Source organism: Rhincodon typus, chromosome 20, assembly GCF_021869965.1.
Source record: "Rhincodon typus isolate 14 chromosome 20, sRhiTyp1.1, whole genome shotgun sequence".
NCBI classification, from domain to species: domain Eukaryota; kingdom Metazoa; phylum Chordata; class Chondrichthyes; order Orectolobiformes; family Rhincodontidae; genus Rhincodon; species Rhincodon typus.
Window position 1 is genome coordinate 1,730,579 of NC_063351.1, and position 13,374 is coordinate 1,743,952.

Below are 13,374 nucleotides of genomic sequence, written 5' to 3' on the forward strand. Positions count from 1 at the left end.
GACGTTAACTCTGTTTTTTCCTTCTCAGATGCTGCCAGACCTGCTGAGCTTTTCCAGCAACTGTTTTTGTTCCTGATTTACGGCATCCACAGTTCTTTCGGTTTTTATTAGGTGATAAGATCACCCAGACACTGAAGCGACTAATGAATGCAGGGCAGATAACCAAGACAGACTTCATGAGAACGAAACCAGAGGGCTCAAACAGCCCCGCTTCTATGGACTGCCTAAAGTACATAAACCAGACAGACATCACTCTCAGACCCATTGTCTCCCTACCAGGCACACCTTCGTACAAACTGGCTAAGGACCTACAACAGAAATTGAAAAACCTGCTAGATGGATCACCTCATTCTATCCACTCAACCCAAGATTTCCTTGACACCCTCAAGAACATAAAAATCAGCGACAAGGTTATGGTATTCTTTGACGTCACAGCTTTATTCACATCAATTAACATCCCACTAGCCAAAGAAACACTGGCCACATTACTAGAGGAAACAGCAACGCAGACCAGCAACTCCATCAGCAATGACAACATACTCAAACTACTAGACATCTGCCTCACCAGACACTTCGTCTTTAATGGTCAAGCATACAAACAGATCACTGGCATACCCATGGGGTCACCCATCTCAGGACTCATTGCAGAAGCAGTCATGCAAAGACTAGGAACACACTACCTTCCACCACATTCAACCTAAACTGTGGATCTGGTATGTAGATGACACATTTGTCATTAAACGCAACAAATTAGCAAAGACCCACCACCGCATCAACAGCGTAATCACCGGGATTAAATTCACAAGGGAAGAAGAAATCAACAATCAACTTCCGTTTCTGGATGTTAAGGTAGAACAACCGACAAACGGGGAGTTCCAAACCTTAGTATACAGAAAAGCAACCCATATTGATCAAATCCTCAACTTCCACAGCAACCATCCCAACAATTACAAACAGAGCTGCATTAGGACACTATTTAAATGAGTCAGGACATACTGCAACACTCCAGAATTACGCTGGGAAGAAGAATACTTGCACAAGATCCTCACCTTAAACGGATATCCCCGCGACTTCATCCATAGATGCCTACATAACAGACACGAGGATACCAGTACGACCTAACACACACACCACACTTCCTTACATCAGGAACATATCGGAACTGACAAGACTCCCCAGACCACCTGGAATCATGGTGGCCCACAGCCACTCTACGACAAACACTTACAAGGATTAAAGAACCCATTCCCACAACATGCAGAATGAACGTGGTTTACAAAATGCCATGCAATGACTGCCACAAACATTACATCGGACAGACAGGAAGGACACTAGCCATCAAAATACACGAACATCGGCTAGCAGCAAAATGGCATGATGAACCCTCCTTAATATTTGCACATTCAGACAGCAAAGGCGATCTGTTTAATTGGAACAAAGTAACCACAGTAGTCCAAGCCAAACAGAGACACACGGGAATTCCTAGAGGCATGGTTCTCTACCCATACTTCAATCAACAAGCATATAGAATTGGACCTCATTTATAAACACATACAGATCAAAACCAGAAATGACAGTACTCACCATAACAGACTGAATGGCATAAATTCCAAGCAAAGTAGAATGACATCGCTTCATCGCAGGCTCCACTGATGATGTCACCTAGCACAGTGACGAGCCATCTGAACAAAAACAAGCCAGCTTGGCAAGCAAGTCAACAACCTCATCCACAACCCAAGCTACAGATCTTTGCCAATACTTTAAACCTTCCAGGACATCATAACCCACTTGATTGGAACCACATTCACAAATCTTCACTCCCTCCACTATCTACAAGAAGCACTGCCGAATTTCACCAAGATTCCTTAGACAATACCTTCCAAACCCACAATGAATATCATTTATAAGGGACAAGGTGATCCATGGGAACGCCACTACCTACAAGTTCTCCACTAAGCCACTTAGTATTCTAACTTAGAAGTATATTGACATTCTTTCAGTGTCATGGAATCAAAATCCTGGAATTCACTCTGTAATGGCATTGTGGGTCTACTTACAGCAAATGGACAGCAGTTCAAGGCAGCAGCTCACCACCACATTAGGGCAACCGCCAGCGATGTCCTCGTTCCATGAATGAACAATAAAAACAGGAATGTGGGTGGGCAGAAAGCTACCAGAGACATTGATATATTAAATATATGAGCCTGTGTGAATGGATTTCAATATGGGCAAACATGAGGTTATTCACTTTAGACTTAAATAGGATAGAACAGTACTTTCTAAATTATGAAAAAGTACAAAGATCATTAAAATTCCAAAACAGGTACAGAAAATATTCATATTTTCATGGAATTCAGGCCTTTGTATCTGAAGAATGGAATACATGAGGGTAGAATTTATGCTGCTGCTATACAAAACCACATTAAGACTGCACCTACAGATCCCGATTACTGCAAGCAGTTCAGAGGACTACCCTAGGATGGATTTATTGGCCTTGAAGGGAGAGAAACAGATTTACCAGAATGATCAAAATTACTTGATGGGTTGAGCTATGCTCTTGTGAATTTAGGAGTTCAAAAGAGGATGAAGTATCCACTTAACCTGAAGACTATATTGCATACAAGACAGCTTTACTGCAATAACAACTGGTCATCTCAATGCTTACATTCAAAATGTTAAAATGTTTTTAAATTCTCACAATATTGGAAATCAACAGCATATGACTCAAAGCTGCTTACCTTAAGCTTCTGAAACATCTCCACATTAATAGCTTTCACCTCCTCGAGCTGGTGCCGAAGGCTAATCAGTGCATCCTGCTTCTCATGGATATCTTTCTCCAGCAGTTTCATGGCCAGCTCCATCTCCTGCTTCATGTTTATCTGTACCAAAAGGTCACTCTCCACATCCTGCCAAGCAATAAGGGAAGCCTCAGCCACGTCACCATTCACCCAGAAGTTACAGGGGAGAAAAGCGATGGGGAAGGGGGAAGAAAAGTCAAGGATGGAAAGGGGCAGTTTAGCTAGGAAAGGAGATAAGAGGAAAATGGGGAAACTGCCAGGAAAGAGAAACAGGGAGCAGTCAGGGAATGATGGGGTAACAGAGAGGGGTCCGGAAAGGGTGAAGGTAAGAATAAGATCAACAGACTTTGTAGATGCTTAAAGAATGAATGTGTTTTGGAAACAATACCCCGTTCACAAAACCATTATGACTCTGCTTGAATGTATTATCTTTGTCTAAACCATTTTCCCATGGCACTTTTTACTTATTGTTTTCATAATGTGACAATATTATGGTTTTGACAGGTGGGTATTTGTCCGAGTTTTTTTTGGAGAGGTTTTGAGCCATAAGTGACAAGCTATGTTGTCCAAGCCAATAAAGTAAACTAAACAGCTCGAGGCCTTGGGGTTTTTTTTTAAAGTTGGAACAACAGAAGCAGCATGAAATGGATGGAGTTAGGCTCCACAGAACCAGAGGTTTAGGTTACTTTCAGTAGCTAGGGGATTTTAAAGTTGGCTGTGGAAGCTGTTACATCTCTCTCAACCACAGCAAAAGATAGGAATTCTTGCTCTCAGTTTATCTTGTTGCCCTGGATTAGAGAAACACTGCATAGGAGAATCTATTTTCCTGAATTTGCCTTTGCCAAGGGTATGTTTATGGAATGTTACTAGTTGGTTCTCCTATAAATGCAACGTTCCAGCAACACGAATTGGCTATAACGCGACTGACGAATAGCGGAACACTATTTCTAAAACATGCACTTGTGTTAGCTATAAACGGGATTCCATCAGGGCACGGAGCAGTATGCACCAACATCACATGATCATTTCGCAGGCTGTTAGTGCCAAAAGAACCTCCACGTGATCATTTCGCAGACTTTGTTGTGGAGTGCTTTCCGAGAGAGGTACAGCACTCTGGTTTTTGTCTTTTTTTTTGCAAATTCTGTCCTCAGAGTTTAGTGGGTAATACAGCAAAGTGACAAGAACGTTAGCAAGAAGCATCCTGATGATAAAATTGCAGTGGTGAACATAACAAAAGGCTATAAACCTGGAGGAGAAGCTGTTATAAAGTGTTGAGTGAAAAAGAGAACATGTGATATAGTTCCTGTAATAGCAATAAAGGAATTTACCTTATGCGCCATTAGAGACAATGCAGAAAAGATTAAAGTAAGATGTACTGCTGCAACAAGACTGAGTGCTAGCAAATCTGCGATGTCACAAACAAAGGAATTTGAGGAGATGGAGCAGCTAAATGTGTGGATAGAAGATCAAATGAAAAAGCGATCTGGGTCCACCTTTCTCAACATAAAAGAGAAAGCCGTATCAATTTATGCAGATCATCGAATCCCTACAGTGTGGAAACTGGCCCTTTGGCCCAACAAGTTCACACCGACCCTCCGAAGACCATCCCACCCAGACATCTCCCCCTACCCTTTCCCTGTAACCCTGCATTTCCCATGGCTAATATACCAAACCTACACATTCCGGAACACTATGGGCAATTTAGCATGGCCAGTCACCTAGCCTGCACATCTTTGGACGGAGAGGAAACCCATGCAGACACGGAGAATGTGCGAACTCCACACGGACGGTTACCCGAGAGTGGAATTGAACCCGGGTCCCTGGTGCTGAGGCAGCATTACTAACCACTGAGCCATTGTGCCGCCCCAAGATCTTTTAAAAAAAAAACTGAAAATCCTGCAGATGTGCCGGCCTTTAGTGCCAGCAGTGGCTTGTTTGCTGGTTTTAAGAACCACTATGCTTTTCATAATGTAAAGTTATGTGGCAAAGTTGCCAGTGCAGACAAGGAGCATACAATGGCATTTCCTCCCATAGTAAAAACATTAACCAACCAAGAAAGCTACAACTTAGATCAAATTTTCAATTTGGATGAGACAGGTTTATACTAGAAGCTAATGTCATCAATATCCTACATTTCTACGAATGAAGCACATGCTCCAGGCTTTAAGGTGGCAAAGGATCATATAACTGTGCTGCTGGATGCCAATGGAGAGTTAAAGCTTAAGCTGCAAGCTTAAAGCTAAAGCCAACCTGCGAGCCTTGAAAGATTACCTTAAGTCTACTCTAGGCATCTACTTTAGGTCAAGCAAAAGAGGTTGGAATGACAGGGCAAGTTTCTCCTGACCTTACTGATGATGTTTTGGTAGATGTTTTTAGAAAGTATTGCAGGAAAAAAAATTCTGATTCCAAGACTCCTCATCCTGGATAAAGGCACCAAGGCATCTTCCCATCACTGGTGATGAAAACAAAGTGCTATTTCTACCCTGAAACACAACCTCTCTTAATCAACCCATGGACCAGGGTACAATAGCAGCTTTTAAAGCTTAATATATTTAAGGCGCACAATTAAGAGGTTGACTGCAGCCGCTGAGGGGGAGTAAGGACAGTGTTCTTCAATTTTGGAAGATTTTAACATCAAGTATGCAATTGACATTATCATGGAGGCCTGGGGTGATGTCAGTGAGGACTGCTTACATGCAGTTTGGCAGTAGCTTCTCCCAGACTTTTTTCATGATTTTAAAACCTTTGATCCGTTAAAGGAGCTCTCAAGAATCAAAGAACATTGTATTGATCTTGCAAAGCAAGCTGGATTTGAAGAAGTGGAGAGGAAGAATGTTGGAGAGCTGCTCAAGTCCCACTGTGAAGACCTCTCTACAGCTGATCTACAATTTGTTGCTGAGGGGGAAAGTGGAAGCTGGAGATGAAGATGAAGTAGTCCAGGATGCAGCACCCGGAGAGCTTTCCACTTCGGTTTTGTCTTCTGAGGGAAATTGAGAAGCAGTTGCAGCTCTTCGAGGACAATGATTACAATGCAGAATGCAGCATGGTAGCAGTGTGTGGAATAAGATCTTATTGGGCACCCTATGAACAGCTTCTTCATGAAAGAAGAAAAAGGGCAAAGCAGCAAGAACTAGTTGTCTTTTTTAAGCCAACCCTCAAGAAACAGTCAGAAGACAATGAACCACACCACCCAACTTCTGGATGAACTATTTTTTGCCCTAACCCTGCAACCACGACTGCACCTGAAGGTGCTGATGATGATGATGACAACAACGACGACGACGATGACCCTCAGCCCCTGCATTAATAACAGAACAACCTCAAAATCTCCTCTCCATCAAATCATCTTGACATTTTTTCAAGGCATTGTGTTAAATTTACTTTTATTTAATTATTAGATATGAATTAAACATTTATTCAAATTGTGCTATCCTTTGTATTAGGCTTTTGAGAGATTTTTGAGCAATTTCAAACGACATTTTTTGGTGGTCTGCCTGTAACCCTGTTTTCCCATAGGTCCTGTTATTTCTACAGCATGATTTTCTATAACCCAATTTGCACGGGAATACAGAAACGAATGTATATCGGAACACTTGCTGTTCAGTTATTAAATAAAAAAGGCAGCACGGTGGCTAGCACAGCTGCCTCACAGCGCCAGGGACCCGAGTTCGATTCCACCCTCGGGTGACTGTCTGTGTGGAGTTTGCACATTCTCCCAGTGTCTGCGTGGGTTTCCTCTGGTGCTCTGGTTTCCTCCCACAGTCTAAAGATGTGCAGGTTAGGTGGGTTGGCTACGTTAAATTGTCCATAGTGTTCAGGGATGTGTGGCATAGGTGGGGTGGGTCTGGGTGGGATGCTTCGTGGTTCGGTGTGGACTTGTTGGGCCGAGGGGCCTGTTTCCACACTGTAGGGATTCTATAATCTATTATTCCATTAAGTTTTCCAATAGAGTTAAAATTATACCAATTCTTCCTTCTTTGTTTGTATATTAACTGTAGGATAAGAATAAAGTGGGTTTTTCTTAAAGCCGAGAATTGTAACCAATTGAATTACATCTGGAACATAGCACCTTAAGTTTGCCTTTAAATAAAATAAAAGTTAGGGTCTAGACCATCTCCTTGATATGTATGAAGGGGGTTTGATCTGGTCCATAACAAAATTAAATAAAAGCCATTTCAAGGCAAGACACTAGTTTCAGGGCTGCATTTCTCAATCTCAAATTGAACACAAAAATCTACCATATTTTTCTCAATTTTATCTAGATGATCTTTTATCATTAATTATTTAATCCTACCCTATTACGCATTAACAGATCCAAAATAGCTCGTTTCCTGTAAGTTCCAGACAGAAACCAAGAAACTTCATTCAGTTGTGGACACTGCATTTTGGGAAGAATTTTTTTTAGCCTTGGAGGGGGTAAAGCACAGATACACCAGGACTTTTTAAACTGATATTTAAGGGGTTAGAAAGTTGTACAAAACTGCCTCTTATTTACTTTATTTAGAAAATTGGAGGGTAGTCTGGTCAACGTGCTTAGAATGTCAGAATGATCTGATAAGATAATTCAGGAGAAACGTCTGACATGGGAAATTAAGAATTGAGAGTTTAATCTATAAATTGAAAGTTGTGTATTCAGGAACGAAATTAGGAAAAACTTAAGGTTTGCTCCGACCAACACACTTCAGCTGCAAGCCCACTGTCACTGGTATTATCACTGCGTGCCTGGAACCCAGAAGTGGTGTACCCATTATTGCTGCCTCTCCCTTACCCCTCTGTCCTCCCACATCTGTCATCAGGCCACTTGTTCTATGGTGGGCAGCTAGTGCATTTGTTTAAAAAAAAGTTCATGGGATGTGGGCATTTTGTTGGCTAGGCCAACATTCATTGACCATCCCTATTTGGCCAGACAGCAGTTGATAGTCAACTGTGCCGCTGTGGGGCTGGAGTCACATGTAAGCCAGATTGAGCAAGGATGGCAAATTTCTTTCCATAAAGGGCACTCGTGTACCAGATAGCTTTTCTCTTTATAACAATTGACTGGTTACCAGGTTTCCGCTAGGTTAGCTTTCAATTCTAGGTTTTATTGAATTTAAATTTTACCATCTATGGTAGCATTCAAACACAAGATCCTGGAACCTAAGTCTAGGTTTCTGGATTACTAGGCACACTGACATTATCACTGCACAACTCCTCTTTTTAGTTGCTGATTTAATAATTTTAGATCTAAACCTGATGGATCCAATTTAAATTACATAAGAAACAGAAACAGAAGTCGATCATTCCGCCCCTTGAACTTGCTCTGCTATTCAACTGGATCATGGCTGATCCAGCATTTCCTGCCTTTTCCCCAATGATCCTAGATTCCCCTACTGATCAAAATCGCAGCACAAAAAAGTTCTCTGCGCCCACAGCTCTCTGTGGCAAGGAGTTCCAAAGACTCCCAACGTTCAGAAGAAATTCATCCTCACCTCAGCATCCTTTTATTCAGATAATGCCCTCTGGTTCCAGAGGATCGTTCCATACCAGGGATTATCCTGGTGAACTTCTTTGAATGGCTTTCAATGAAACAATATCCTTCCTTAAACGAAGGGACCAATACTGCTTACAGTATTCCAGATGTAGTCTCACCAGCAGCTTGTATAGTTGTAGTAAGACTTCCCTACTCTCATACTCCAACCCATTTGAAAGAAGGGTCAACATTCCATCAGCCTTTCTGATTACCTGCTGCACCTGTTTGTTTCATGCACAAGTATTCCCAAGTCCCTTTAACTTGTAGCTGCCTGCAGTTTTTCTCCATTTAAACATATACTGTTCTTTTGTTCTACTTTTCAAAATAAATAATTCTGAATTTTCTCACATTATTCACCATTTGCCAACTTTTTGACCACTTAATTATCAATATTTCTCTAAATGGTTTGCATCCCTCTTGAAACCTGCCTTTCAATCTAATTTAGTGTTATCTGCAAATCTCGCTAAGGTAATTTCGCTTCTTTCCTCAAAGTCACTATAATGTCTTAAAGCATATTTTTCAATTCAAAAGTATGACTTTTAATGGCAGGGCTTGCACATGTGGTGAATGGGTGCTCTGGAGTTGTAGTGGCAGCGACAACAAACAAAGCCTTCACATAAAAAGGTTTATGAAATGCCTCGAGCTCTCTCCCCTAAACTGTGAGAATGCTGCATCTTTGTTCCACTCATAACTGTGGCCAAAGTACATTACTTCCTCCTTTTCACCATCAGTCATAGCCACCCTAACCTTTTCCTGATCCCATCTAGATTATGACATTCCTTCCCACATTAAATAATTTGTTAAGACCCAACCTTTGGCTATGTCTTCATTCTCCTAATACCTGCTTAGATCAGAACAGGGGATCTGCTCAATATCTATCTTTTATTGTTCTGAAATGTCATCATTTCCTCGAGAATTCAGAGGGGCAACCTGATAGAGGAAATGTATAGAGATAACCCAGAACGACTGTGTGAAGGAAGTTCACTTTAAGAGGACAACATACTAGTAGCACACGAGGACAATGGGAGTCAGTGCCTGACCTATGATTAGTATAGGAATTCTAAGCAATCACCATCTGCAGGAAACCATGACATGAAAGGCAATCAGCTAAAGGTCACACACCTGACGCATACGTGACTCCTCCCTCAGCTGTCGCCGGGCCTCAGTGAACATGTCGTCCAGTCCCTGCCTGGTGCCCTTGTAAGTCTCCAGCTCCGCAGACACATCCAGTTTCACCAGCTAAATAGATAACAGCTTCTGTGAGACAAAGATGCAGTAACAAGGAGTAGCTGCAAGAATATAGTTGGAAAAGGATTCACTTCTGCAGAGTTCCCCACATCCAGTAACTGCACACAAGCTAAATTTACTCCTCCTCATACCTGTGGCAATTTTCATTGCAATGCAGAGCAGAAGGAGCAGGCAAACTATGGTATTTCACTTGGTAGTCAGTATTCACATGAGTCAGTATTAACAGGTCATGCTAGCAATATCATAAATATACATTCTCTCACCCTCCTTCACAACCCCAACTCCTACACTCACTCCCATTCATACATAACCTCTGTTCCTTTTCCCTACTCAAGCACACTTCACCTGTAAAAGGGTGGGAGGGAAGGTTGGCGGGGAGCGGGAAGAGAACAGAAAACAAAGTTGAGAAAGGGGTTCAGAGAAAGGACTCAGGTCAAGGAGGGAGCATGGAACTGAAGGCGGGGGGGGGGGGGGGGGTCTGGAGATGGGCCAAGGAACAAATAATGGACAGAAGAATTTGACATAGAAGGGGCCTGTATTTAAATGAGTAGGAGGGGATGGCACAAGTCAAACTTTGCAGGAAGTGGGAGAGGGTAAGGGAGAAAGGTTTCAAATGTTTTGGGGGTGGGGGGGGTTGAGATTGGGAGGAGTATGAAGAGAGGGAGGCAAAGCGGAGACAGGTTTTGCATCCTAATTTTATTTGTTTTCATGAATCTTTGAAGCAACACATCGACAGTCTGGAGCCCACACACCTCCAGATGTTGCTGGGTTTTCATTAACATTTGGATATTTTCATTGCGAAACTGAACATTTTCTTCTTGCAATCGAATTATGCTGTTCTTGGCGATTGCCAACTACAAGGAAGAGAGCAACAGATAGTCAGAATTCAGCACAACTTTCTACTTATACTTACGTATTGAAAGTACATAGCATCGCCTTACATTCCTACTCAGTCATACAGCCTCGAAACAGGCCTCTCAGCCAACCATATCTATACTGAAACTCCTAACTGCACTAATCCCATTTATGTGCACTTGATCTGTTGCCAACTATGCCCTGACATTTCAAACATGCCTCCACAACCGTCTAGGGCAGTACATTCCATACTTCTACCATCCTCAGTGAATAAATGATTTCAGTGCTTCTCTAAGCCGCTTCCTCATCTTAAAAACGTACACCCTCTGATCTTAGACACATCTGCCTGAGGAAGAGATTCTCATGATCTAACTTATCTTTGCCTCTCAATTTTGTATACTTCAATCAGATTTCCGACCCCATCATCCTCCTCTGCTCCAAAGGAAACAAACCCAGCCTATCCAGTGTCTCCTCAAAACAGACTTTTCAACCCAGGCCACATCCTGGTGAATCTCCTCTGCACCCTCTCCAGTGCAATCACGTTCTTTCATGTGTGGTAACCAGACATGCACACGGTATTCCAACCGTGGCCTAAGCAATGTCTTATAAAGTTGTATCAAGACTTCCGTGCTCTTATATTCTACACTCCAGCTAATGCAGCCAAGCGTCTCATACACCTTCATCACCTGTGCTGACACCTTCTGGGATCAATGAACTTGCACACAGAAGCTCCTTTGTTCCTCAGTACTCCTAAGGACCTACTATTCATTGTGTACACTCTTCCCTTATTAGATCTCCCAGAATTTCATCATAACAGTGCATTTTATCTGCCATTGTTCTGCCCAAAATCAGACAGCAGACAGTAGCCAGAAACCACTGCGCTCATTCTCCTCAATGTCATTAAGCTCTTTTAAGTACTGTGTATAAGCAGACCCCACATTTGACCAATTCTAGCACATCATATCGGAGAGAGAGATTTTCACTTCTTTTTGAAACCGTGAGTTTTGTGTATAAGTGTACAATATAACAGCATTACACCTGGATTTAAGGGGATAAATTATGCCAACAGAGCACCAGCACTACTTCTTGAGTAATCTTCAAGTAGAGTGGGTCTCCATCATGTGCAAGTCATCCCAGAATGTAACAGATGGGGACTGAACTACACCCAACACTTTTATAAACGTCAGCACTCCAAAAGGTAATAGCAATCATCTTAAAATATTCACTATTTAAAACGTAAAATCTCTGACATGACTGAAAGCATGAAATGTTTAAACATCACAGGATGTTAAAAAGCAAAAACTTAGAAGCAATACCTCTTCAATTAGTTTAGAGTTTGCCTTCTCAAGTGAGTCAACTCTGCCCTGCAGGCTGCCAACTGTTGAACTGAAAAGTAGATGCAAAGAATAGTATTAATATATTCAATGAAATAACCTGGAGGTGTGCTGAGTATGAAATGGAAGAGATAATTGGCCAAAAATAGTTTATCATGAATTTAATCTACAAGATAACTTTAGTAACTTCAATCAGGGGATGGGGTTCTTGTCCACTTGGAGCTCATTTTGAATTTGCGTGTACATTCTGTTAACAAAAATGAATATTAAATTCTTTTTTGTATAAACAGCAACCCTACCCTGTGATAAAGGAGACACGTAGTCAACTTATCAAGTGTGCAAAGCAAAGCAATTTCACTTTTGCAGTTGGTGTCAATGGCCACTGCCAGTTTACATTCCAAACCAAAGCTATTATCACAACCTCCCCCACCCTCAGCTAATGCCCAAGAGTCGACAACATCCCCCAGCTAATGCCTGTGTCAAAAGATCCCTTCCCCCTCCAAGAAGCTAATGCCCAAGTGTCAAAGATGCCTTCAGCGAATGCCTGAGCAATGATCCCAGATAATGTTTAACTATCAATGCACTGGAACGTGATGTCATCACCAAATTCATCTTCCCCTTTCGGTATTCCTAAGTAACATTTCCTCCTGGTCCACTTCACAGTTACCCCAATACTCCTTCCCTTTGGCACCAGGGAGAGCACAAGAGATGCAGCATTTACTTTCACCCTATGCCTTCTCACTACTCTAAGCCTAAAATTTTATTTTCCAAGTGATATAGCAATTTACTTCTACTTCTTTCAATTCATTTTAATTCACTCGTGGGACCTGGACATCATTGGTTGGACAGCATTCATTGCCTATCCCTAATTGCCCTTGAGAAGGCAGTGATGAGCTACCTTCTTGAACCGCTTCAGTTCACATACTGTAGTTAGAGCCACAATGCCACGAGGGAGGGAATTCCAGCATTCCGATCAAACAATACAAGTCAAGATGGTGAGTGGCTTGGAAGTGACTTGCAATGGTGGTGTTCCAATGTATCTGCTGTCCTGGTCCTTCTAGGTGAAACTAGTCATGGGTTTGAAAGTGCTGTCTAATGATCTTTGGTGAAATTCTACAGTGCATCTTGTAGATTGTACACATCACTGAGCATCAGTGGTGGTGGAGTGGATGCAGAGCCAATCAAACCAACTGCTTTGTCCAGGACAATGTCAAATGTGTTGTTGGACAGGTGCTCACCCAAGCAAGTGGGGAGTATTCCAGACTCCTGGCTTGGGCCTTGTTGATGGTGGATAGGCTTTGGGAAATCAGGGGCTAAGTTACTCACTGCAGTATTCCTAGCCTATGGCCTGCTCTTGTACCCATCATATTTATATGGCGAATCCAGTCGCGTTTGTGGTCGATAGTAACTCCAAGGGTGCTGATAGTGAGGGATTTAGCAATGGCAACTCCACTGACTGTCAAGGGGCAGTGATGAGCTTGTCACTTATTGAAGATGGTCATTGCCTGGCATGAATGATACTTGCCAATTTTCAGTCGAAGACTGGATAATATCATGTTTTGTTCTACTTGACATAAGCTGCTTCAGTATCTGAGGAGTTGCAAACAGTGAGGAAATTGTACACTCATTA

At 42.1% G+C, this 13,374-nt stretch overlaps 1 protein-coding gene across 4 annotated transcripts in view; it reads right to left on the reverse strand.

Moving 5' to 3' along the window:
- The window catches only part of rufy2 (RUN and FYVE domain containing 2), a 68,542-nt gene that overhangs the window by 34,649 nt on the left and 20,519 nt on the right, over positions 1-13,374 (reverse strand). For 3 of the 4 annotated variants that reach the window (XM_048608942.1, XM_048608940.1, XM_048608939.1), the window contains exons 8-11: positions 11,727-11,796; positions 10,308-10,409; positions 9,430-9,546; positions 2,739-2,906 (exon numbers count right to left, since the gene is read on the reverse strand). In XM_048608942.1, coding sequence (XP_048464899.1) covers positions 2,739-2,906; positions 9,430-9,546; positions 10,308-10,409; positions 11,727-11,796 — 457 coding nt within the window. The remainder of the gene's footprint in view (positions 1-2,738; positions 2,907-9,429; positions 9,547-10,307; positions 10,410-11,726; positions 11,797-13,374) is intronic. The other variant, XM_048608941.1, reaches the window with a different exon arrangement.